General features: G+C 41.7%; 5 protein-coding genes across 5 annotated transcripts; 2 read left to right on the top strand and 3 right to left on the bottom strand.

Moving 5' to 3' along the window:
• Positions 1-882: 882 nt before the first annotated feature.
• On the top strand, positions 883-5,776 carry LOC115383323 (alpha-N-acetylgalactosaminide alpha-2,6-sialyltransferase 6-like). Its single transcript, XM_030085496.1, has 6 exons — positions 883-945; positions 1,353-1,425; positions 3,029-3,223; positions 4,606-5,018; positions 5,103-5,210; positions 5,415-5,776. The coding sequence occupies exons 2-6, from the start codon at positions 1,408-1,410 to the stop codon at positions 5,599-5,601; spliced, it is 921 nt and encodes a 306-aa protein (XP_029941356.1). The 5' UTR covers positions 883-945; positions 1,353-1,407; the 3' UTR covers positions 5,602-5,776.
• On the top strand, positions 4,328-24,544 carry LOC115383324 (surfeit locus protein 1-like). Its single transcript, XM_030085497.1, has 11 exons — positions 4,328-4,336; positions 9,496-9,498; positions 21,576-21,663; positions 21,771-21,831; positions 22,543-22,670; positions 22,772-22,854; positions 23,345-23,536; positions 23,628-23,700; positions 23,972-24,134; positions 24,218-24,299; positions 24,384-24,544. Exons 3-11 carry the CDS (start codon positions 21,601-21,603, stop codon positions 24,448-24,450), a joined length of 912 nt encoding a protein of 303 aa, XP_029941357.1. The 5' UTR covers positions 4,328-4,336; positions 9,496-9,498; positions 21,576-21,600; the 3' UTR covers positions 24,451-24,544.
• LOC115383321 (putative methyltransferase C9orf114 homolog) lies at positions 7,245-12,132 on the bottom strand. Its single transcript, XM_030085494.1, has 12 exons — positions 12,091-12,132; positions 11,969-12,008; positions 10,876-10,989; positions 10,628-10,787; positions 10,456-10,545; positions 10,311-10,360; positions 10,074-10,204; positions 9,401-9,473; positions 9,187-9,285; positions 8,963-9,065; positions 8,616-8,763; positions 7,245-8,529 (listed from the first exon to the last, which is right to left on the bottom strand). The coding sequence occupies exons 1-12, from the start codon at positions 12,130-12,132 to the stop codon at positions 8,428-8,430; spliced, it is 1,152 nt and encodes a 383-aa protein (XP_029941354.1). The 3' UTR covers positions 7,245-8,427.
• On the bottom strand, positions 13,083-17,473 carry LOC115383320 (kynurenine--oxoglutarate transaminase 1-like). Its single transcript, XM_030085493.1, has 13 exons — positions 17,290-17,473; positions 17,158-17,216; positions 15,784-15,931; positions 15,544-15,693; positions 15,147-15,233; positions 14,939-15,061; positions 14,682-14,802; positions 14,521-14,597; positions 14,337-14,426; positions 14,073-14,259; positions 13,899-13,975; positions 13,478-13,564; positions 13,083-13,399 (listed from the first exon to the last, which is right to left on the bottom strand). The coding sequence occupies exons 1-13, from the start codon at positions 17,347-17,349 to the stop codon at positions 13,340-13,342; spliced, it is 1,326 nt and encodes a 441-aa protein (XP_029941353.1). The 5' UTR covers positions 17,350-17,473; the 3' UTR covers positions 13,083-13,339.
• Positions 18,321-21,466, bottom strand: LOC115383322 (surfeit locus protein 6 homolog). Its single transcript, XM_030085495.1, has 4 exons — positions 21,266-21,466; positions 20,095-20,313; positions 19,860-19,939; positions 18,321-19,771 (listed from the first exon to the last, which is right to left on the bottom strand). The coding sequence occupies exons 1-4, from the start codon at positions 21,354-21,356 to the stop codon at positions 19,070-19,072; spliced, it is 1,092 nt and encodes a 363-aa protein (XP_029941355.1). The 5' UTR covers positions 21,357-21,466; the 3' UTR covers positions 18,321-19,069.
• Positions 24,545-25,006: the final 462 nt, after the last annotated feature.

Genomic DNA, 25,006 nt, shown 5'->3' with positions numbered 1-25,006 from the left:
TATATAAATAAATTTGACTTTGACTTTGACTTTGAATCTTAAAATCAATTTTGAACCGAACCAGAAGCCAGTGGAGTTAGGAAAGCACAAAGTTATGTGCTCCACAGTTCACATTAATGTTTTACTTCTTCTGCCTGGCACAAACTCAATTCATTACTGGGTAACTGTGGGTGTTTATTCATGATTCTTAGACTGCACGGCTGGTTCGCATCAGCAAGTCCCTCGTGCTAACAACAGTTTGCAAATGCTTAAGTTTTTTTACAAGTCAAAGTAGTTGATGTGTTTTAAATCTGTTCTTTCCTGGTTGGATGTGTTTTTGTCCTTGTGGAGTTATTTATCTGAAGGTACACATACATTTTAATTATCAAAGCTGAAAAAAAAAAGTATTGTTTTCACTAAAAATTTGAAACAATCTAATTTCACGAGTGCCAATGGGCTCATTAAACTGTTGACTTCGATCAGATGTACATTTTATTTCCATTTCATGTGTAAAACACTCAACTTTTAACAATTGCTAACATAAAGGTAATAAAATGAGTTAAATCTGTTACTTAGTGTTTACAGTCCTGATTTAAAAGAGAAGTGTGTGTGTCAGGAGTTCTCAGGTGTTCAGGAAGTTTGTTCCACAGGTGAGGGATGTAGGAACTAAAAACTGTGTCTCCTCACAAAATGCCTTCAAGCTGTATTTTTTTGTGTTCAGACTTTCTAAAAGCACACATTACTTTATTATCTTTATTTAAGCTTAATTTCTTCACGTTTCGCATTAATGCTCCTTCCCGGGCTCGTGCAGTTCTGCGAACCGCCTCGTGCTGTTATAAAGTGGGAGGGAGCGCGAGCGCGTGCTGCAGTGGGAGACGCGGCGCTGACGTCACGCGTGGTGCAGGAAGATGGGGGCAGCCAGAGAGGAGGGAGACGTTCAGCCGAGACCACCGGGACCATGACAAGGTAAACCCGGACAGACACCCGCTCACCTGTCCGTCCGTCCGTCTTTAACGCGTCTGCGAGGTGCGTGTCTGTCTGTCTCCGCGCGCGCGCGCGTGTGTATGCTTTTTTTATTTTGTTATAAGATCAAAAGGTGCATCAAGAGCGCCGCGCGAGCTTCTGCGCAAAGATGGTGTGACTGAACCCAAATATTTACATCGCAGCGCCGCGCGTCTCCAAGACAACTGGTTAAAAATGCATTTCTGCCTTTTAAATTATGCTTTAATATCAGGTTAAATCCGACCTGCTGAAGAGTGTGAAGTTCGACATGGAAACATGCACAGAGATTGGAATGAAGTTCAATTTAATTTGGGAATAAAATGTGCTGGGATTATAACGTGTGTGTGTGTGTGTGTGTGTGTGTCCATCAGATATGATGACAGACAGTCACCGCCCCTGTGTGGTCTCTGGCACTGATCTGACAGCATGGGGCACAGTGGGAAGGTAAGGCGGAGGGTGCGGCACTGTTGGACCCCTAAACCAGGACTGTCCCAACATCTTTCTATGCAATACAATGAGTCAAAACACACAAGCTGGAGGACATGATTTGCATGTGTCTCAGCCGGTATGAGTGAATTGTCTGCTGCTGTGTTTCAGGGTCAATCCCTCACCTCACCATGTCTTTAAGCAACATATTCAGCCCAATATTTTCCCTTGTGTATATTTATGTTATATTGACAATGTAGAGCGAGATCAGTGACTTTGTAATGACTGGAGAATTGAGAAAAGTGTGAAATTTGTGAAATAAAGTACAGACTCTCTAAAAATAGCAAAAAATTTTGAACTGTTATACTAAACATTAAGTCAGAAATCGGCTTGTGAATGCCACACTAGCCCAGAAAATGAAGTCCAAATCTGAAGGCAACGTACTTCCAGTGAATGTTACACTGTCTAATCAGAAATGTGTTACTCTTGTATCGAAAGTCTGGTCATATGTTTGTATCTAGTCATCAATAGTACATGTGGTTCATATGATCTCCAGGCAGCTCGTGCCCCAGGGCACTGACCGCCCCAGTTCATCACCACATTGTCTGTATAATTCATGCAAAAAAATGTTCCATCCACAGACCCTTCATTGTATATTCATAAGGAGGATGTAAAAATAGGAATGTGTAATTGTTTTTTTGATTTTAGCTCCACTTGCTTTCATAAAAAAAAGAAAAAAAACTTAAGTATATGAACATTTTATTTGTAGAATGACTACTCAAGCTCCATGTACAAAAGAAAAAAATCCTCAAACATGAGTACAAAGTGTAATGTGGTTGAAACTACAGCGGTTATCAGGCTGACCGAGTCCCACCCCGTCCTCTCTCCTTATATAACTCTGAACCTCATCACGGTACATTCACTTAAATCCAGAGTGCTGCGTCCAGCAAGACAGGGAAAAAAAATGCTTCAAGTGCCAAGAATGATTGTTAAAGACGTGAATAAAGAGATGTTCCAGCGTCCAACACAGAATAAACTGTGAAGAATCTGAGTGGACGCCACACTGGCTCACAGCCTGATCACAGCCACCATCCACTGCAGGAAAATGGAAAGTTTCATCCAAAAAAGAACACGACTGAAGAGACTTGATGGAATTATTGTGGAGCTGTTCTCTTGTTAGACACACGATTAAGACTGTCAATGAAATGATAATAATTTGACGAGCATGCTGATCGGTTTAGAGACGAGTGTGAAGTTTCAGTGTCGGATCTGAGGGTGTTGAGCAGAAATCGGTTCATTAGCAGGACGGGATCCTGACGGACAGTTCGGTGGGAGAGGGATAAGACGAGGCTGGGATGGTGTGGCTGTGTGTGGCAGGAGGGACGGGATCTGTACGAAGAGAAGAGGGAGATCAATGAGGAGGATACAGGAGACGGAGGAAGATTATCCACTCTGATAACCAGTCGAGGGAGAAGATGAGGCTGCGGTGTCACACTGAGCTGCTGTTGGCTCTTTATCGAGTCAACAAGGAGATGAATGAACATTCTGGTTATTCTCTTTCCATCACAGCTCAGTATCATGCAACTTACTCCACTCAGTAACTCTGTTGTCTGTGGTGCAGGGACAGCAGAGCCGCAAGATGGCCATTTTCGCCGCCATCTTCATCCTGACGACGCTGCTCATCCTGTACAGCTCGAGCAACAACATCGAGCCCGTCTACGCTCCCTTCCACATGGCGGCGAACCACGCCATCAAGACCACGGACCTGAAGAAGTGGTCTGGGAAGGACGGATACGTTCCAGTTTACGGGAACAAGGTCAGCTGGACTCGAGCACTTTTACGACCTCAGCAGAAATATGTGCATACGTTAGGATGGCGGCCTGTTAATTTGGGGAGGACGAGGCTTGGCTAAATAATTCACGTCTGGACGGTTGCATAAAAGGTTTTAAGGGCACCCATCACTGCTGCAGCCTGGAAATCAGTCAAGTTTTCACTTCAGTTAAAAAGAAACTTAAAAAAAAAGAAAAAAGTGAAGCACCATGGGAAGCTGATGTAAAGTTCCATGGAGAGCTGTATCACAGCTGCAGTTTATGTAAGACTATCAGGTGATTATTTAAAATACTCTCAAGAGATCAGCCGCACAAAACGGTGTGAAAACGGAGGCGAGCTGTCAAAACACCACAGTCTCTCAGTTTGTGTTTATTCTTTCAGGAATTCATTATTCATGAATCTGAAGTGAAGTTAAATGACTGCATGGAGTCATCGACGCAGGCACTTAATAATCTGCAGACACACAAACACTCCTCTCAGTCGAGTGAGCTCAATGGCTTGAGGGTGAAGTGGTTTGTAAACTTTTAATAAATGATAATGACAAAACAAGTGTTTTACTCCGAGGAACCATTAAGCATAGAAAATCATACTGTGGGAATATTGTTATCAGTTGGTGAAATTGCAGAAAATTCACACTCGGATGGTGGCCCAGAAGGGTCATCGCCACAACACAACAGCAAAAAGTGACAACACAACAGTAAAAAAATCCACAACAGCAAAAAAAATAAAAAATAAAAAATCACAACGCAACAGTAATAAAATTCACAATGCAACAAAATCCACAAATTCTATAACCCGTCCAATCATGTTTTGATTTTTATTATGGATTGAAGTGATAGATTAACAGTTTACCACTAGTATGATGATGCTACAAAGTTTGCAGTTAGCCATACATGGAAGTTCATGAGGCAAAATTAACTTTGTTTTGTATTATTTCTAACAATAAAACTGTTGTTATAACTGTACGTAGTATGAGAAAAAGTTCTCAGACTCCTTTTGGTCTGCAACATTATGCAAAAAAAAAAAAGTTTCAGTAGAGCAATTTCATGTCAAACTGTGAATACAATTTGATTAAATTATGTAATTTTTTCCCCTCGCAGTTAATATACATCTTGAAATTGAAATGACGACAATTCTATAAACAAAAACTGACTATGCGTGAAAGAAAAATCAGTTGTAGTAGTAGAAGAAGCAGCAGATGATGCTAAAAAAGTCTTTCCTCTAAAGGTCAAAAACTAATACAGGAAAATAGAAGATTAGGAATTTTTCGATACCTACAGCTTCTTTTATTATTTATTGTTATCCTCAATCAGTTTCCAATGGTTTCAGTTTTAATGCAGTCCATTAAAAACGGCCTCTGCTTCTCAGAACATGACCCTGCTGTGTCATCACTGCGCTCTGGTGACGAGCTCCAGCCACGTCCTGGGCAGCCAAGCCGGCGAGGAGATCGACCGGACGGAGTGTGTGATCCGCATGAACGACGCCCCCACGTCGGGGTTCGAGTCCGACGTGGGGAACCGCACCACGCTGAGGGTGGTGGCCCACTCCAGCGTGTTCCGGGTGGTCCGCAGGCCCAACGACTTCCTGCACCACATGGACGCCAACGCCGCCGTCATTTTCTGGGGACCGCCGAACAAGATCGGGAAGGAGGCCAAAGGCACGCTGAACAGGCTGATCCAGAGAGTCAGCATGACGTACAGCAACCTGTCCTGTTTCAGCATCGCGCCGGTGAAGATGCGCAGATTCGACAGTCTCTTTCACAGAGAAACGGGCCGAGATCGGTGAGTTACAGGAAGGAAACCCGCCGACTCCGTCGCATCCTGAATGTCACACCGACAAAGCTGTTTGTTGTTGCTTCTTCTCAGGCAAAAGTCTCACTCATGGTTGAGCACAGGCTGGTTCACAATGGTCATCGCTATTGAGATCTGCGATAACATCAAGGTTTATGGGATGGTTCCACCCAACTACTGCGGGTGAGCAGAACAGTCCATCGTCTTCTAAATCAGGTTTATGAACTCACCCTGACAGCATGGCTCTGAGGCTAATGCTAGTTTGCCAGCTTTCATGGTAGCACGGTTGTGGTCCATGGGTCTTATGTTCGACACCCCTGATCTTTGAAACACACATGACAGAATAAGCGTTCATTAACTTGAAAACTCCAAACTTTTTCCCCCCAGAAAAAAGCCCGGTTCCAAAAAGCTGCCGTACCACTACTACAAACCCAGGGGATCCGACGAATGCCTCACGTACATCCAGAACGAGAGCGGGCGGCGAGGGAACCACCACCGCTTCATTACGGAGAAACAGGTGTTTGCACGCTGGGCGAAGCAGTACAACATCACCTTCACACATCCCAAATGGTGAAAAAGGCCCGGCGACCCTCTGAATGAGCGCCGGTTTCACTGCAGCTTCTGACTTTGGAAAGCTGCACGGTGGCACATTTTCAGGAACTGCCCTGAAAAGTGAAAAGAGGAATGTCTCTGAAGAGCTCTGCATGTCCCACACTGACTCTCTGAAGCCGTCGGACAAGAGCTTTTGTAAATAGGAGTAAATTAATTTTTTTTTTTTTTTTTTTTACATGTTTATATTTTTGTTAAATACATTGTTGGAATTGTAGTTGTGATTTCCCATGTTTAAGGGAGGTTATATCAGCAGCACCTCCAATTAGACCCGACTACAAATGAGCCTCCATCCAGCTTGTAACTACTGTATGCAGATGATGCCAGTGTTTCAAGCCACTGATCCAGCATACAAGCAATCAATAATATCGGGGCCTTACAACACGGTACATAAGTGGAGAGATTTAGAAAGCAAACATTAGCAGTTCCAGAACCAATACCAGACAGAAAACATCGAATGAAATATTCATACATAGACATTTAAAGTAAACATATCAATGTTTAAAAGTACAATTTGTTAGTTTAAATCTAAGACTGTTGCAGGAAAATCTACCAAAGTTAATCAGCTAACAGCTACCATGAATAGTTTTGTAACACCACTTTCCACCACTAGATGGCGCAGCGAGTATCAGACTTTGTTTTCAGTCCAAGAACAGAAAAAAAAAAAAAAGAAAATGGCAGCAGCCAATTCCAACATCATAAAGATGGTTGTATTTCAGGACTACTGCAGCTCCGGGGACCACTGACGGCTAAATCTCAGAGAACCAAGGACTCTCTACTGCCACCTGGAGGGCAAGAGTGGCATTACTAAAACTGAATGTACTGCACCTTGAGGACAGGGGGTTCAGGGGTCACATACAGCCCCATCAGTTAATGATAATAGCATGATTACCGATGAGTGATTTCACATTCAAATGTTTCCAATGGTTTTAATGCAAAAATGCATTCTTGGGAAAAAAAAAACGTACATTTCTAATTAATTTCTTTATAAAAGAGAGCGCAGCCCAAAATCCTGAGTGGCAGATTAATTCTGTGTAGACTAAAGTTGGCAAAAGCTTTTCAGGCTCTTTTCTGCGTGCATGTTTTCACAAACCCTGACAGTATAAATTAATTCATTTGAATGTAATTTCACCTGCAAAAAGGAAGCTTCCATCGCGTCTGTGTTGTGCTGTCCGTTGATCTTAGACCAGTGCAACCTCGAGCAGAGAAAATCATGAAAACCAGCCAGCTTCAGTTTTTTTTAAAGTGCAGCTATTGCTTCCTTTTGTAATTTTTTGACCTAAGGTTGCCATCCACCCTGCAGCTGGGATTCAACCATCCGGTCGGTCGGTTCGTCGCCCCAAAGCTGTTTGACACTTATAGCTCAAAACACTTGGACGTTGGACAAACAGATACATTAGGGAAAATGTTGAATTTTAAAAAACAGTCACTGTACAGTTTGACTCGGTGCTGCAGACATTCTGGAAGAAAATAAAAAAAGCTTTAGGCGATAAATACAATGATATTTTGGTTTTGTCAAGTCGACAGAGGAAAGAACTGAGGCCAGTAAATTGAATATTATGAGGCAATAGATGTATTTCACAAATACTGACACATTATTCACATTTTAATATAATTTATACTGAATAGATATCTTCATTTCCAAGATACTACTGATCCATTTTCGCTTTAGAAGGTGAACCTCCTGGTTTTGTCTCATCCCAACACATGCAGCTGAACCCCGAACGTATCGCGGTCGGTATCATTTAACATTCAGCTTACCAATGAGCAATCGCCTGCTCGATTTAGTAAGGCGACACCTTGAATTACTGGCATTGCTGAAGTTCATTCAGGATCATTCAGGCTTCATAAAGCAAGAGAAGGATCCCAAAACTACCGATTTATGAATATGATGGTGAATGTAAGCATTTATTTTAACCCAACAATAATACACGGAAACTGAGGAAAAACAAATGTATGATGTGAAGAAGTGGATCTGGCTGCTCAGTTTGACAGGACATTGACGATTTTAACACCCACCATACTGATATCATTAGCTTTACTTATATTTATATAAAATACTTATCAAGGAGAGCAGTGGAGGCCAAGAGGAACAAGCTGAATCCCACCAGGGTCGTTTCAGGGAGAGTATCCAGATATTTGTATCGTACTTCTCACACACAAAGTGCTTTTTACATATATATTTTTTAAAGATAGAAAACAGAACAGAGGCTTAAGAGAGAAATTAACAGGACTGTTGGAAGTTCGTCTTGTTGCATCTAAATCAAACTGATTCCCAAAATGCCCCATATAAGTTTGACTCACTCTGCAAGGTTGACTTCATCTCTGGGCTGAAAAAAATAGAGAAATAACTTTAAATTTACACTTTTTTTGCAGCTGTTGTTGCAGTGTACTAAAAAAAAATGTTGAACAAGTCTAATCTCAACATAGTTAATTTTAATGAAGTCTTCTGCAGCAAAACACAGTGAAATGTCCCCCAAAGAAACATATGTAACTGTTGAATTATCCATGTTTTTAGAAATTCTCCCTGGCCAGCTTTGATTGAGATGTCTTGTTTAGTTGTATTTGCTTGTCGAATACTTAAACAGCAGCTCTTGCATGTGAATAGCATTTGCATTTTTAAAATTACTGACAATTTGTTTCATGACTCAGGAGCAAAAGTCAGATTTTCATCAGCAGGAGAAATCTGGTTCAATCTGAGCCACAGGCACGGATGATAATCCAGTCGGAGACAAGCAACCAGCTCACAGGAAACACCAGCTCTTTGATCCATCCATCAGCACCATTTTAATTACTTCGCTACATCACTGTTTTTTAATGAGCCGTTGGAAACGTCTGAGAAAGCAGCTGTGATCTTCTGCCTCAGTCCCGCCATGGAAATTAAGATGGCTTCCTGTTGGGAGAGAAAATCAGTGAGATAAATGCACAAACGGTGAGGTTGTGAGACGGCGCTTTCAGATTCTGCATCTCTGCGCTCACCTCAGTGCGAATGGTCCTGCTGCCCTGACCCGGGCACGTGTTGAGGTAAAGGTCAAACAACACGCTGGGATCCGTTTCATCCAGGTTTTGGTCGGCGTCCACACTGGCTTCTAATCCCTGAAGGCCTCCAAAAACCACCAAAAGATGCCTAAAAAAAAGATAATAATTAAAAAAAAGCTTGCTTGACTTCTGCGAAGCTGCATTTAGACGCTTCAAGCTAACTGCTAACGCCGGCATGCTAAAGTTTTTACCTCTGTAATTTAGCATGAGAGCATGCTAATGTTTAAAAGACCTCTCAAAGTCTCCCTTCGGGATTGAGCGCTCTGTTTCGGGGGTAACAGACCTACCTGAATGGAGGGAGCGCTGCTCGGTCCAGGCTGCTGCCCCTCTCCGATGTGCCAACCGTCACGTCGTAGCCTTCTTTAAACGGACTTTCTGTGAAAACTGCGCCTGTTTCAACAAAGTCGGGTTGAAGCAGGGAGGCTGCGTTCACGCACAACTCCAACAGAACTGAAGTTAAAACTGAAGCTTATAGCTGAGCAGGACAGACGAGGGACGAGAAGAAACTCACTGAAACAAGAGGCGAGGCGAACGCTGTAGCCCCAGTAGAGACCGCCTTCGCTTCTGGGCACGTGAGGAGCCACAACCACTCCTTTACTCACTTTGCTTTCTGCCGACAGGAGAAATGACAAACACTGAATGATGTGATGTGACCACAACATGAAAATAAAAGATATTGTTAAAAAAAAATAAAATGTGTGTGGGGATTTGATGAAGACGTGCACCTTGAATCTGTGTCTTATTGAGCCGCACCGTCACTCGAAGTCCAGACTGCAGCTGCTTGTCGATACGGACATCCTGGAGGGGCAGACGGACACAGAGGGTCCTTACAGCGACACGCGGGGAGTCAGAAGAACTCCAAACAGAAATAAGATGTCAAAAACCGTCACGTTGCACCGACACACAACGGCCTGACAGACCTTTAAATTTCCATCCATACACTGATACAACCGATGCTGGATACTTAATAAATGCAGTCCGAGATGCACAAACTCGATTAGATTCATTTGAAAGTAGTTTTGAGATTGTCCTTTTATGTTTAAGGCACTTTGAATTTTCAAACAATTAAAAAACAGAACATGAGCATCGGCACACTTGTTACTAACAATCCTCAGACCGGTGGAGGAAAACATTAGACCAGACAAGTTCCCAGATTTGAGAATAAACAGGATAAAATAAATCATGAGGCAACTTTTGAGAGAAATGTACCATGTTGTTTGGTTTATCTGCATGTTTGAGAAATACAGAAACAGCCTGAGCGACAATTATGCAGCTCAGCAGTGAATGCTTTGTAAATGTTTCAGGAAAAGCCAGAATAATCCCAGTAACTCAACTCCAGACATGGACAGCATTAAGTACATCATTCATGACACTTCCGGATGTTGTAGGCTCACTCACCTTCCTCATTCCACAGTTGACCAAGGAGCCCTTTCCTTGTTTCGCCGGCCGATCCAGAACAATCCCCTCCCGATATTCAGACTCTTCGTCTATCCTCATGTGGTGAGGGCTGTCCAGAGGGTTCAGAAGTCCTGACAGAAACAAAAAAACATATTTATAAAAACATCTATCTGGATCTTCGTGAATAAAAATGTATCAGAGTTTTCTGAAAAGAGTCACACATATTAATAAACTCACCTGCATACTGTAGATCCGGATGCTTTGGGAAGAACCACTTCCGCAGATACCTGATGGAGAAGCAAGGCTGAAAGCTCTCTCTCATGAAGTGGACTTTGTAACACTGGTAAAAATGATCTGGTGTTTTTTTTTTTTTTTAACTTACTGTGGACATTCAAGATACTGAAGTATTCTTGCCAGCTGGAGACAAGCGTGTCCCTTCTTCCCGACGCCGGTAAAGTCTCCTTCAACACTCCTGCAAATATACAAACACAAAAATCTTGTATAAATAGTTCTGGAGGATTTTGAGAGCGCCGACTGTAATTCAAATAACTGACTTGACGTCTTCTCCTTGCTCATCGAACACAATGATTTCATCGACGCAGAAGACGACGCAGGCTCGGGCGATCTGTCCGGCCAGGTATGTCCGCAGTTCAGTGGACTGAGCGTTGTCCAGGACAGAACCCGGCACGGCGACGCTCACCGTGTAAGGACGGCCTAAAAACACCAAACATCACAGACGACTCATTACAGCCGTCTCCGCATAGTCACTTAAAAGCTGACGACGTGCGTGTTATAAAATTACCTGTTTTGTTGAGGCTTTCTTCTTGCTCTTCTTTTGCTGCCTCTTCTTGGGCTTTCTGCTTTTCCAACTGTTTGATCAGCTTTGCCTCTTTTCTTTGCTTTTTAGCCTCTTTTACTGTCATTTAAAGAGAATCAGGTGACATTGGGAAGAAAATCAAATAACGGCTGATTAACTCTGACTATGCAATGTGTCAGGCAGGACAAGTAAAATTCAACAACCACATAAGGAAAATAACACAATAAGCTTCCTGCCATCTGGAAAAACAATGCAAGTGCATTCAATTTCAGTAGGGTGGATTATTATAATGGTGTGTACGTTTCAGTAAATGACAGCATTATTTTTATTTATTTAAGATTAGAACAGTCTCAGGCCTAAAGACATCTTATGTGTATGTTCGATTTTTAAGTTTTAATACATTTATTATCCCTTATATGCCTGTCTTCATATAGAACAGAATGGAATTGAACTGTATTAATCCCAGAGGGAAATTTTTTTGTGACCACTTTGTTTTAATGAGCTTCATCATCTTATTTTCTTAAAATTAACATGATTAATCGCCTTGATTTAATGTATTTCCACAATACCCTGTAAAGCAAAGCTCTGTGAACTGCCTTGTATTTGAATGATGAAAGTGAAATATGAATTAATTTTTCTTGCTTTATTGTCACTGAAACATGACAGCACCACCAGATGGCAGAACTGCATACATTTACACGACTGGTTCACAAAATCATTGCTATTTGACTTGGATAAGCTTCCTCACTTCATTTCCACTGATAAGAAACCTCACATTTTCCATAATTTTCAGAGCAATAAGAGGGGGAAATCAAGCAAATTTGCAAAAATAAACTCGGTGAGAAACACTGAGTCGTTTGATTTGATCAAGCTAAAACACAATTTAAATTAAAGAACAATGTCATAAAAATTACACAACACACGGAAATAAGACTTTCACTCGAAATCTGCTCATCTATCACCAGTAAAGTTTAAATCTTCTAAAAAGCTCAATAGTTTATAGAACTTTAAGCCATCCTTTAGCATGCAGCTGAAAGCTAGTTTTGCAAAATGTGGCTAATTTCCGTTGTTTACTCACTTTCTGCTTTCCGTTTCCTCCAGTCCACGCGCTCCTCGGACTGTAAAAACACACCCGGAACATTACAGGAGGTACATATTAAGTTACACTGTGACATTACTGTGAAATTAGAGTAAAAATACCTGAGGAGAAGCAACTTTAGGTCTCTTCAACGCAGCAGACATCTTTACTCACTGAGCACGTGAAGATATTGACTTCCGGGTCAGCACGTTGTTGTCACGTGACGCTTTCAGGCACATTTAAAAATTATATTACGGGTAAATAAGGGTATTTAATAGTCCTTTTTCAGTTGAAATAGTTATGGTATCAGATTTTATTTCGGAAAACTTCATTTCTGGGCCTGAAAGGTTCCGTTTATATGTAATAAATGTAAAATAAATAAATAAATAAATAAATAGAATAAATAATCCACATAAGAATTTTAACTTGGTTTAATAACGGTATTTTTTTTTTCAAATACTGTTGTAGACAGATTGTGTTTGTTTTAAGTCTGTTCAGGAGACAACCATGTGCATACATTTGTAATGCTGTGTTCACTAATTAAACATATGCCAGTGGATTTTATAGCAGTCCATGTGAACTCAATTCACTCAAAAAATACTTAATGATCCTACAAATCCTTGATGTTTTCAATGAAGCATTGAAGGGTTTTTTTTAAGTCCTGCTTTGTGCACCATTTCAAATTTGTTGCTTGGTTGAGTTGCACTTAACACTTCTTGCCCGGGATCTTAAATCTTTATACCATGTTACATTTTAAAAGCCCAAAATGATTGTGATGGTGATTGTGGTGCACTTCAAAATATTCTATGCCAATTGAAATAAAGTTCTCCGTTAGCACAAAAAGTATCGAAACAGTGAAACTACTATTCATTTTAAGTTTGTTACACATAAACCAAAACGTCTGTATTTTCAACAGTCAAAATAATTCTAATAAAACCATTTCTGTTCTCGTACTTTCTGATTCTGCATTAACTTATTAACTTTCACAATGACACTCCATACTCTGATCAATACCTACAGTTAGGTAAATAACATGTTCTTTCTGAATCACACTGTTTAAATGACGACTTTCTAAATTCAACCATCAAACAAAACTAAGAACCGCAAATTCTTTCAAAACCTTTATTTTATTTTACACTAACGTTAAATTAAAACAATCATCTTTGCAAGTAAAATGTGATGTTCAGTGGATGGATATCATCTGATTAAAAAAATAATAATACCTGGATGGTGTGTTTGATCTGTGGAGAGACACTAATAACACATATTCATATTCTCAGGAAGGAGGTAGATCAAAATGCTAAAATATTTTAAAATACTCTGTAAATTTGTGGATGGATTGATGAAACAATGTGTCACATTTAGTTGATTTCACTCTCTTTGACTCCACTTTTTCAAGATGTCCGCAGCAGCGTCCAGTGTGGCGTCCTCCTGTTGGGACAAAAATCCCAGAGTTTTACTCACAGGACTGAAACAGAAGCAGCTTTAACTCAACGGGGACCAGTTTACCTTGACGAAGCAGAAGCGGATGTATTTGTCAAACTCCTTGCTGTGCTCTGGACTGTAGAACGCAGAGACGGGGATTGTTGCTAAATGCTGAGAGGAGAAGAGGGATCAATATCACTGCAGTTAGAGATTTGATCATTACGAGCACCCCAGAAATTTGTACAAAAGTCATTGAGCGCATTTAACAGGAATTTCTAAGAATTACGGCCGCTAATTTAATAAGAATGACCGATTTTTATCTCCAATTTTATCATTTGATATTTTTTACCTTGAAAGAAAGTAATTTACCATAAGTTCAATTAATATGTAGTTAAATGTGCATAAAATGAGCTTCATACTAAGAAACCCACTATTTTTTTTCAATATATTAGAAATTAGATGCCTATAAAGAACATTCAACCCACATGAACATCTTCATATGTACCTTCTCTCTGACGAGCCACTTCACAAATCTGAAGTCGTAAGGTTCATCCTCGCTGCTCTGGTCATTGAAGTCCACCTCTAACACACACACACACACACACACACACACACACAAAGAGATTTAGCTATAGCCAGCCTGATATTTACTGCAGTTTTTAAGCCGTCCGTCGCTCACTGATGGACGAGATGTCGGCGATCATGAAGTATCCCCCCTCGGGCATGACGGGCTGCAGACCCACGCTCTGCAGACACGAGGCCAGCTTCTTCCTCTTGTGGTGCAGCATCGCCGGCAGCTGCTGGAAGTAGCTCTCCGGAGTCCCGAACAGCTCGTACTCCCTCTGGAACCCCTGAGCCACGGCTTCCTGCCCGCAGGCAGGATCAGCAGCGTTCAAATTTAAATTCAGTTTAAATGTCAGTGACTGTGGCCGGATGTGTTTACCTGAGCAGCTGTTGGACAGTGGTAAACGGAGTTCTGATGGATGGTTTTCAGGTGTTTGAGGATGTTTCCGGAGCCAATCGCCCAGCCGACCTAACAAGTCAAAGGAATAAAACCAGATCACTGTAGAACTGAGCAGCAGAGAGACAAAAATAAAAATAATAACAATGCTTTTTTTGTGTGCTACCTTCCAGCCAGTGGCACTGAATGTCTTTCCCCCGCTGCCCACTGTGATGGTTCTTTCCCACATGCCAGGAAGGCTGGCTGTCATTAAAACAGATGCATTAAATGAGAATATTGTGCGTCGTGTGTGTTGTGTCTGTGCGCGTCGGGCGGCTCGTATCCCACCGATCTTCACGTGCTTCGCCCCGTCGTACGTGAGCCACTCGTACACCTCGTCGCTGACGCACAGCAGGTCGTGTTTGATGCACAGGTCAGCGATCACCTGAAGCTCCTCAGTTTTATAAACCTGGAAAACACCCGCGTGTATCGGTTCAATGCAACTTCCCAGAAACTGATCTACAAAACATTTAAACATTATTTCTGACTGTATGTGAACAGGAACCCCCTCCTGACGCTCGCTGGAGACGCTGCACACACCTCACCTTCCCCAGCGGGTTGTTGGGAGTGTTGATGACGATGGCTTTAGTGTGCGGAGTGACTTTACTCTCCAGCTCCTCCGCAGACAGAACCCAGTCTGCACTGGACAGGACGGCGCTGCCCTCTCTCTAACATTCACGAACAAAATAAAAAAATATTCACCAGGGGAGCCCATTAAAGACACTGAAGCGCGTGGCGCTGCGGTCGACTCACCGGCCTCAGTGGGACGTACACGGCCTTTCCGCCACTCATCAGCACCATGGGCTGGTAGCAGTCAAAGAACGGCTCCACAATGATCACCTGAAACACAACTTCTGAGTTTAACCGTGTCTGAAAAGACAGAAAATGGCTAAAAGAAAAAGGTGTTTTTGTTGTTCTTAATTGTAGAAGCTCGGCTGACTCACAATTAAATATATCAATACTACTCAGTTACAGTGAAAATCCTCATATTTCCATTTTAAATGATGCCAACTGTGTGACGATGCTGCGTTTGAGGAATAATCAGCGGGCCTGAATGTGTGCAAGCATGAAAAGCTGCATGCAAATTGCTAAATAAATGCATAGAAATTTACCATAAACTACAACAGAGACAAAGTCTTGGCCTGCGTACCTCGTCCCCCTCGTTAACCAGCGCCTGGAAGGCGCTGAAAAGAGCCTGGTACGCTCCGACGGTCACCAGCACGTCTTCAAAGGGATCAATGTCCCGTCCCACAACCCGACTGAAGAACTTAGCCAAGTTTTTGACGAGAGGCGGATGTCCCTGAGAAAGGAGGGAAACAGTTTAACAAGTGACGACAAGAACAATCATATGAGAGAGAATAAAACAGACGTGGTTCGTTGGTGAACTCACAAAGGCGCGGGTGTACTGGTGCATGGACGGTCCTCCACTGACGGCCTTGCAGAAAGCCTCCTTGACGAAGTCGGGAGGGGAGAAGTCCGGAAAGCCCTGTCCCAGGTTCACCGCTTTATAATCCGCTGCCAGCTGCGTGAATTCAACCCTGAAAAACAGTTCAGGCGATGCAGGGAAAGCGCATATTCAGAAAGTGTGTGATTCAGCCCAATCTGAATAGGTTACTGTTTCAAATACATTCAGCATGATTCAGATGTGTAGTTATGCAAGTCAGATCAACCAAACAATGCAGTGATGACACATTCACATGAAATATGCACTGAAAGATCGAATACAAGGTTTAATACATTTAAGTTTACAGAGTAGGTCATGAATAAAGTCAGACTCATTAATTCTATAATTCAATTATAAACACTCTAAACTGGGGGTGATTTAAATAGTCTTTGCCTATGTATAAAAATTTGGCGAGACATGGGATTAAGTTATAACACAGTTCTTTGTTTGTTGTTCACGGACCGAGCCTTTGTGGCCTTTCAGTCAGGTAATCTGTGATCCAGGAGATAAATGAAGCATCTAATGATCAATGCAGAATGTGCAAATTCTCATTTTATTATGAGTCCTGTGATCTTAAAAGTAACAATAATATGTTAGCTGAACTTCTGCAGGGTTTTCAGCATCGATGACAATTTTGGAAACAGACAATAGTTTTATACTTCTAACAACAGCATAAAAACCATCATGTTTTTCCTCCTTCAAACCAAATTTGATGACAAATATTGTGCAACTAAAATTAATGTGAAGACTGATATATGGGCTGCTTTACTCTTCTTTTTTCAGATAATACATAAAATTGTCAGAACTAAACAGTCAGTGGTGCCCAATAGTATAAAAATTAACCTTTTACTGAACTTCAGGAGGAAATTTCTGTTGAAAACACACATTTTTAACATGTAAGCACTGATAGTAAACACATGTAACTCATGAATTACGTGTGATGTTGGTCAACTTTGATCAAATCATGCTTATTTTTCTAGACTTTCATCGTTGCATGCAGATCTTTGCACAAATGACGGGGTGGATGGGTTGGCCCAGACTGTGCGCCTCCCCCCTCTCTTCCTCCAGTCACATGACTGTTATTGATGTTAATGATCTGCTTCCTCTGATCGGATCATTCACCTGCTGCGTTAAAGTCTGCAGGTAAACGTGGGAATTTCCTAAACTCCGTTATTAATCATAAATTGCAAAATGCATGTTCTCCGCTGGCCTTGAGTCTGGATGCCATCCGTTTATTTTTTCCCACATTATTGACCCACGGATTCTAGCTGGGATTTAAAACCTTTGTCCTGATCTCTGTTGCTGATTATTCTCACTCACCACACGTTCTTGTCGACGCCCTCCGTCCTGCGCGCGTGGAGCTGCCTGGCCATGGCTATCTGGAGGAGGGGAGGAAACGCGTTTTCATTCACAATACAGGACTGCACAGACATGCAAACTGCCACAACGCACCACTTGATGGCTTCTGAATAAACTGTGACGGGCTGCAGCCAAATGGCGGATTATTCCCATCTGTGGCTGGATCGTAAAGTCATACTGTCCCTGAAAGCAGCACCGCGCGCGTCTTTTCGCACTTTAATAACTGGCTCCTGAGGAGGGCTTCAAAGTTCTTGCAGCTTCCCTTTAACCTTCTTGTGTTGATGTTTCTGCTTCCTGTCTGGGCGGAGCGAGAGATCACGCGCACCGAGAGCAAAAGACACGGGCGCGCGCGTCCACCAGGGGGCGCGCTTCTCATGAACTTATGAAGCCTGAACTCACAGCCAAATTTTGTGAATATTAAATCAGTGTATTGGGAAAAAAAAAAAAGAAAAGAAAAGAATGAAGAACAGTGTCACATGCAATGAGAGCCTTTACATCCAGTGGATTTAACAGTTTTTCGATTATTTTTTTGGATTTGCTTTGTGGTGATTTCAGTTCATGTATGAGTGGAATAAAAAGGAAAGACATTTTTAGCTGCAGAAGGCAGAGACTGTACACCTTTTCCAATGTTTGTTTTTGTATATATTTTCTATATATTTTGTCATAATTTTTATTCAAAATAAAAACGGTGTTATTTTTACAACCTAATTTGCAAACTAAAAAACTGGCAGCTGTGTTGCATAATTTATACAATGCAGAATTAGATTTATAAGTCAAGTTGTGTGTACAGCAAGATATTTGCCTTCCAACTCCCAATCCTCTCTATTAAGTATGAAAGAAGAGAGAAAAAGACTGTAAAATCGCCTGAAGTGAGCAAATATCCATGGAAGTTGGCATATAGGGTCATTAGAAATTGCTTGAATTGATAAATACCTTTTTGTCGGAATCCAAGTAGTTTTTTGAATTTTCTGTATGTCACAAACTATTTGGAGGGACTTGTGATGAGAAATATGCACAAAAATAAAATCCAGTCAGTAGTGAAACGATGAAATTTTATTTTGATGAGTTAAGAATGACAAACTTCAATAAAGACATATTAAACTGTTTTATCTCTCTTCCTCATTTTCAAAACTGGAGCTCTGATCACATTCTACAAAATCTTGAATCATAATGTGCCTTTCAAACTGAAAAACATCACTACTGAATGATTTCTACTGTGCATCTGATGTTAATATTCCGTGTCTGGTATTCAGTGATATTTAGTGACAGAAGCCTGCAAGTCTTCTTCAGCACTGCTGCAGAGTGAAGAAACCACAGCTGCAGTGTTTTGTGTGAAGCTTCGCCAGTGAAGGAGCGTTTCTTCTCACATTGCAAAAAATAACACTTTCAAAAAAAGCTGCGGGTTTAATGAATTTGTATCAAACATACCATTTTCTTTTAACTGCCTCAATAAGTATAAACTATGTGGCCTCTGATTACAATGACTGCTGCAAGTCTGATAAATTATGCATTTTCTTCATTAAATTGTAAGGAACTATATTTTACATCCTGTTGTTAAAATATCTGACCTTTCATGTTTTATTTTAAATAGCAAATCAATCAAAGTTCCACACTGCCCAACGTGTGGTTGATTTTCTCTTCCTCTGTATAACTTCACCTCAGATTCATTCTTCAGTTTGTGCTGCTTTTGTTGTGTTAACAAAAATGTAAAAGTCTCAAAAAACTCAGGAGGAAAGGCCACTTTTATTGATCATGGCACATTCTAGATTACTGCCAACCAAGAACACGATCACATGAACCAATACATATAAAATCAGTAGAACTGCATTTCATCTGAATTGAATATTAAAACACATTTTGAAGCATCCTTCCTCTAATCTTTAGCCTTTTTCAAGTCCTCGGGCAGCACTACGCCCTTCTTTCGCGCCCGTTCTTTCCTCTTGTCGGACTTCATCCGCTTCTGCTTCTGGATGTTCCTCCTCCTCCTGTCCTGCTGCTGCTGCATCTTCTCCACGACGCTCTCGCTGCGCTGGTCCCACCTCTTCTTCCTCTGAACGCGAAACTTCTCCTTGCGCTTCAGCGAGGCTCGCAGCATGTCCTCGTCGTCTTTGATCTTCAGGCCCTCGGCTTTGTACAGCATGTTGGTCCACTTGATCTTCTTCTCCATCTCCAGGGCCTTGCCCTCGTCCTTCGCCCTCAGCTCCTCCAGCTTGGTTTTGCGGGCCTCCACCTGGCTGAGCAGCCGCTTGTAGTTCTTCCCCGTCAGCGGCGTGATCTGGCCCTTGACGCTCTGCTTCTTGTTCTTCCGTTTCACCGTTTTGTCCACGTATCTGTCTTCCACCGTCTCCACCTTGTTGAAGATGATGGCCGTCTCGTTCCTCTTGTTTGCGGCTGGAGCTTGCTCCTTTTTCGGTTTGACCTCGGGCTCATTCTCGCTCTTGATCTCTTGGCCGCTCTGCTCGGCCAGCCTCTTCATCAGGAACTCCTTCCTCTTCCTCTTCTTGCGCTCCCGCTCCAGCTTTCGCTTGGCTCGCTTTGCCTGCACTTCCTCTGACAGCGCGTTCTTCGGAGCGCCCTGTTGGATGAAGGATGAATACGGTTAGCATGCGCTGTACGTTCTAGTCTATTCACCTGATCTATGATCTGATAAACGGTGGCCATACCTGACCCCTGGACTCCTCGATCTTTTCATGAAGCCTTTTACGCAACACATCTACTGTAGAGAAGCCGGAGACATTCCCTCCTAAGTGGAACAAAGAGGAAAAAAAATCACCTCAGTTTATCAATCTGGACCTGAGCATTCATAAATCTTAATGTCGTCATGGAAACAAAGTGTCTAAACTGGGTACAGTGTATCACATTGATCTTTTTTTCGGCGCATATGCAGCCTGAACGTACCTTGATGCTTCTCTGCTGCGGCTCCATTCACACTCGCAGGCGCCGACGCGCCGGCTTTGGCAGCAGGTTTCTTTTTCTGAGCTGCCGGAGATGCTGGCGGCTTGTGCTGGGGTTGTTGGGATTTGGAAGTCTTCACATCTGCGGCATTGGCTTTACTATTTTTATTTTTAGCTTTTTTCTTCTTCGAAGGGCCGGAGTCGTTTTTACCTTTGAAAGGAACTACAGACAAAGACACAGCATTGTTATTTTAATGTAGTGAAAGATGTGCACAATCAACATCCTGGTTATCCAAAAAATAAAGTCCAAATCACCAGAATGGTTGTTTCTTCACTTTTTGACATAAAAACAGGCAGTGACAGCTGGTATTAGGCATGTCTTTTATCTTGTGGTGCAGTTATCAGAGATTTTTGCATTTGCTGTTAAGCCCCTGGATTGTCCCATTACCACTTCTGTCTGTTCTGTAAGGTTTGCTGAGCTGCTGCACCAAATTGAGGACTGAAATCAGATTTGAACTGAGAGAAAAACACTGCAGCTTTATGATATGAGGTTAAACATGTAGCCCAAGGGCCAAAGCTGGCCCTCAAGCAGTTTCATTTTGGTTGATGACAAGAGGATGCAAATGTTGAAATAATATTAATAAAAACAATCCATGCAATTCCTCACACAAAGTAACCACTGTTCCTATCTTGCCTGCTGCACTGTTTTATATTATATATATTTGGAGTATATTAAGGACGCACAATATATCACAAATTTATCAATAGATGCAATAAAGATGGCACACGACTGGACTGATTTGAACTGTTTTGATGCACTGTGCAGTCAGTCACACTGCAAAATCTTATTTTTTATTACGAATTAAAAAAAAAAAAGTTAATCGATTGACAGAGGATTCAGTAGCCATTTTACAGAGCAAGTCTTAAAGCAAAAAGAATTTTGTGCTGCTTTGCGTTTATATTTATCACTATACATCATACTCACACCTGCTGTGGTGCAGCGCTGCTACCTATGTGGCAAAATGTAGTAAAAACATCCGACTTTGACGTCCATGTATAGGATTTTTGGTTTGACACGCATTAAAAGATTACTTGAGAGCGGAAAAAAAGCAGGAACAGGTTATAAACTGGCACTATTAAGCTGTAAATGAGCCAAAACAGCAGGCTAGCCTCACCGAACGGTCTGTTCTTTGGCTCCTGGTCCCGCTGAGAAATGACTTTACTGACGAGTTTCTGGATGTACGAGTCCTTCGAGGCCAGATCCATAATGAAACGACCCGACAGGTTTCCTTAGTTCAGACAAAAACACACAAATTAAAGTACAAATACATACATCAACACATTTCTCTACACACGTGTGTACTACACTGGGCGGAGCGTGGGTAACCCGGAAGTGGTAACATGGAAATCTGTCCCCCTGTGACGGGAAACATGTCGGTTATGTAGCTGTTATGTAGTCACTTTTTTCTCTCTCTTTCTCCACAGTTTTCATTCATATCGCGACACAGACATGGTTCCTTTGAAATCTCTGCTGTCTTTTTCCAGCAGGCTGATTCCAGCACTAAAGAGGCAGGTTAGTATTTTTTTACTATCTTTATAACGTAAGTACTAGAATATGTGAATGTCATGTTTTTGCATTGAGAGCAGATGTGTGAATAGTTTTTTTAATTGTGGTTGCAGACTCATGTCATTTACATCAAGAGGACGTTTCTTCTGTCCAGACTCTTTAAAAATGCAGACGGTATGAAAACATGTATTTTCTTTATTGCATTTTGGTTTCATACAGGTAAAAGTGCAGACAAAATCGAAATACAGTTGATTGGCTCATTTTACATTTGATAGTAATGTTGTTACCCGCGGGGATAAAAACCATCAGTATCAGATTCAGTAACTGTGCTTTTTATTTCATATAAAAATAAATTGAACTACTTAACTAAACTGTTTGTGAAACTGATTGTGCAGTCTACCAGTGCTCATGTGGAAGTCTACATTTCATTTGACCAAGCTCCAGGAAATACTTAATATGAGGTTGACAAAGTGCATAATTATTATCTAATTTAATTATTGATCCAAAACTTTTTTCCAAGTTCAAGGAACTATGAGTATATAAAGTAATGGAATTAGTAAGTAGGATGCGAATAACAAAACTGTGTCTATAGAAATCCAGTAAAATTACTACTTATTGATAAAAAAATAATATGCATATTTAGACTAAATTCAGTTGAAAATAAAATTCACAAACATCTGTCTGAATTACATTTATGAAATTTCTCAGCTTTTTAATTATCTGTTTGTATGTAGTTTTCTAATATGGACCTGTTATGTCTGAAATAAAGGAATAATAATAATAATAATTTATCTTTTCTGTGTGCCATAAGAGCTTGTTCATCAATCACAATAAAAGCGTGTTTAGTTGTTTTGCAAAAACATCGATCCGCTGTTCCACCTCCAGGCAGGTTCACCACCTTCGGACGAAGGTCCAGCTCCACGATGGCCAAAGCAGAGAAAGAAGAAGACGCTTTTCTCAAATGGTTCCTGCTGCTCATCCCTGCCACCACCTTCGGCCTCGGGACCTGGCAGGTGCTGCTCAGTCTCAACTTTCTGGCCTCTTTTCAATCTGCAACATCAGTACGTCTTGGCGTGTTTGTTAAAATCCAACAAAACACTGTGTTTCTGTGCAGGTGAAGAGGCGTCAGTGGAAGATGGAGCTGATTAATGAGCTGACACGGCTGACGACTGCAGAACCCGTTCCTCTTCCTATCGAGTGAGTGAATAGAAAAGACACTTGGAGAATAAGCTTCAGGTCACGCTGGAAATACAAGAAACCAAGCAGCAGTGCCCAGTCTGAGGTCTCTCACCACTCAATCAAAGTGAATTTAGCAACTTAAATAAATTGATGGTTCAAAACTAGAGTATTTGATGCTTTTCATGAGAGGATTTAGAATAGATAAATAATCCCAGAGGGAAATCCCTTACAGCATTGCTCCATCGATCATATATTAATAGAATCTAAAAATATAAATACATAATCGCCAAACCTTTTGACCTAGAACAATAAGTCATTAAACAATTTTGAAACAGTTAAAAGAAAAAGGTCAAACATTAATTGAATTAAACATAATCATCCCAGTTTGTTGCCTCTATTTTACATCTTGGCCCAAAACTGAATATTTATGAACTTCAAATAAGAAAGATTATTGGTGATATTTTCATCGAGTTGATATTTCCTGACCATGTTTCTCCTTTGTTGGTAGTCCTAATGAGCTGAAGGAGCTGGAGTACCGACGGGTGAGAGTCCGCGGGCGGTACGACCACTCGAAGGAGCTGTACGTGTTGCCCCGCTCACCGGTCGACCCCGAGAAAGAAGCCAGGGAGGCAGGGAGGCTGTCTTCAAGCGGAGAGACGGGCGCCAACGTCATCACCCCGTTCTACTGCACGGACCTCGGGTGAGGAGAACAAACGTGACGGCAGAACGGGGGGAGAATAACGGTAACGGCTGATCCGTGGTAACTGTGGTCTGTCGCTGTGACTCCGAAGCATCACGATCCTGGTGAACAGAGGATACGTCCCCAGGCAGAAGATCCGGCCGGAGACCAGGCAGAAAGGACAGGTGTGTATTCCAGTCCAGGTAAAACAAGGTGATACAAGGTGTGTGCTCTTCATTTATCTCTATAAACAGTTTTACAGAACATGCTTCTCTGTATTTACATCCTTTTTTCTTTATTTCAAATTGTATAATTCAGATTAAAAAGAGAAATTCATACACTAAAAGCAGAAATGCTCAGTTTAAATGTCTCAAACATAATTTCTTGGATTCTATTAACAGCAGATAAATAATCGTGGGTGTGTGGTAAGTGTTCACTGAGCTGCTGCTCCTGCAGGTGGAGGATGAGATGGAGGTGGTGGGAGTCGTCCAGCTCACCGAGGTTCGGAAGCCGTTCGTGCCAAACAACGACGTGGAGAGGAACCGCTGGCACTTCCGTGACCTGGAGGCCATGTCCGGGGCCACCGGAGCCGAGCCCATCTTCATCGACGCCGACTTCAGTGAGTCACAGCTCCTCCTCCCGACTCTCTAGAACTGCAATCCTGCAGGTTTCTAATACAGAAATGCTTCCTGTGCTTCACAGGCAGCACGATTCCTGGTGGACCAATCGGCGGACAGACCAGAGTGACACTCAGGAACGAACACATGCAGTATATCATCACATGGTAGGAAGCAGCTGGTCCTCTGTATGAGCAAAAGTTTGTCCTCCGAGACATGAACTCCTGATGAGAATGTCTTTTTCTTTCCAGGTATGGTTTGTGTGCAGCGACCTCCTACATGTGGTACGCAAAGTTCATCAAGAAGATGAAACTGTGACCGTGTGAAGTGTCGGAGCACACAGTGCTGCTGCAGAGACACACTGCTCAATATGTAAATAGCTTCTGTGAAAACAAGGAAATAAATTAAGCTTTGACTCTTGATGTTGAATCATGTGGTTGAATTATGTCGTCTTCAGAGCTTTAGAACAGACGACGGGACTTTTGTGTAGTCCGAGTGAAAAACAGGATTTAGATTTGGGAGCATCAAACTAGTTCATGTGCACAAAGGATAATTATAAATCTACACAAGTTCTTAAATTACTATAATTTTTCATGCTTTAAACTGCGAATGAATGTAGACCAAAGTGCTTCAGCAGTACGATCAACCCACACATCCCGGAACTGCTTAAAATATTCGTACAAGCTATTTTTAAATTTCCAACAAATCTTTTTTTCAGCCAATTCAAACAGAAAATTTAAATTCACTGTGATTCACAGGACAAGTGTCCAGATTTATTTTCATGTCATCTAATTTCCAAACTTCATAAGTATTGAAGAGACCTCTGTTGTGTCAAACTCACACAAAAAAACCAAACACCTGGCTACACACACTG

Source organism: Salarias fasciatus (assembly GCF_902148845.1).
Source record: "Salarias fasciatus chromosome 7 unlocalized genomic scaffold, fSalaFa1.1 super_scaffold_4, whole genome shotgun sequence".
NCBI classification, from domain to species: Eukaryota; Metazoa; Chordata; class Actinopteri; order Blenniiformes; family Blenniidae; genus Salarias; species Salarias fasciatus.
This window is presented reverse-complemented; position numbering and strand designations above follow the sequence as displayed.

Coding starts and splice junctions, on each gene's coding strand:
- LOC115383323 (XM_030085496.1), top strand. Junction 5,019..5,102: donor AGAGAAACGGGCCGAGATCG/GTGAGTTACAGG, acceptor GCTTCTTCTCAG/GCAAAAGTCTCACTCATGGT. Junction 5,211..5,414: donor GTTCCACCCAACTACTGCGG/GTGAGCAGAACA, acceptor TTTTCCCCCCAG/AAAAAAGCCCGGTTCCAAAA.
- LOC115383321 (XM_030085494.1), bottom strand. CDS start 12,132: ATGTCTGCTGCGTTGAAGAGACCTAAAGTTGCTTCTCCTCAG. Junction 10,990..11,968: donor GAGGAAACGGAAAGCAGAAA/GTGAGTAAACAA, acceptor TTTAAATGACAG/TAAAAGAGGCTAAAAAGCAA. Junction 10,788..10,875: donor AGAAAGCCTCAACAAAACAG/GTAATTTTATAA, acceptor TGGTGTTTTTAG/GCCGTCCTTACACGGTGAGC.
- LOC115383320 (XM_030085493.1), bottom strand. CDS start 17,349: ATGGGAATAATCCGCCATTTGGCTGCAGCCCGTCACAGTTTATTCAGA. Junction 14,260..14,336: donor ACTGTCCAACAGCTGCTCAG/GTAAACACATCC, acceptor GCCTGCGGGCAG/GAAGCCGTGGCTCAGGGGTT. Junction 13,565..13,898: donor AGTGGCTCGTCAGAGAGAAG/GTACATATGAAG, acceptor TTCTCCTCTCAG/CATTTAGCAACAATCCCCGT.
- LOC115383322 (XM_030085495.1), bottom strand. CDS start 21,356: ATGGATCTGGCCTCGAAGGACTCGTACATCCAGAAACTCGTCAGTAAA. Junction 19,940..20,094: donor CGCAGCAGAGAAGCATCAAG/GTACGTTCAGGC, acceptor TGTTCCACTTAG/GAGGGAATGTCTCCGGCTTC. Junction 19,772..19,859: donor TCGAGGAGTCCAGGGGTCAG/GTATGGCCACCG, acceptor TTCATCCAACAG/GGCGCTCCGAAGAACGCGCT.
- LOC115383324 (XM_030085497.1), top strand. CDS start 21,601: ATGGTTCCTTTGAAATCTCTGCTGTCTTTTTCCAGCAGGCTGATTCCA. Junction 22,855..23,344: donor CCCGTTCCTCTTCCTATCGA/GTGAGTGAATAG, acceptor CTTTGTTGGTAG/TCCTAATGAGCTGAAGGAGC. Junction 23,537..23,627: donor TTCTACTGCACGGACCTCGG/GTGAGGAGAACA, acceptor GTGACTCCGAAG/CATCACGATCCTGGTGAACA.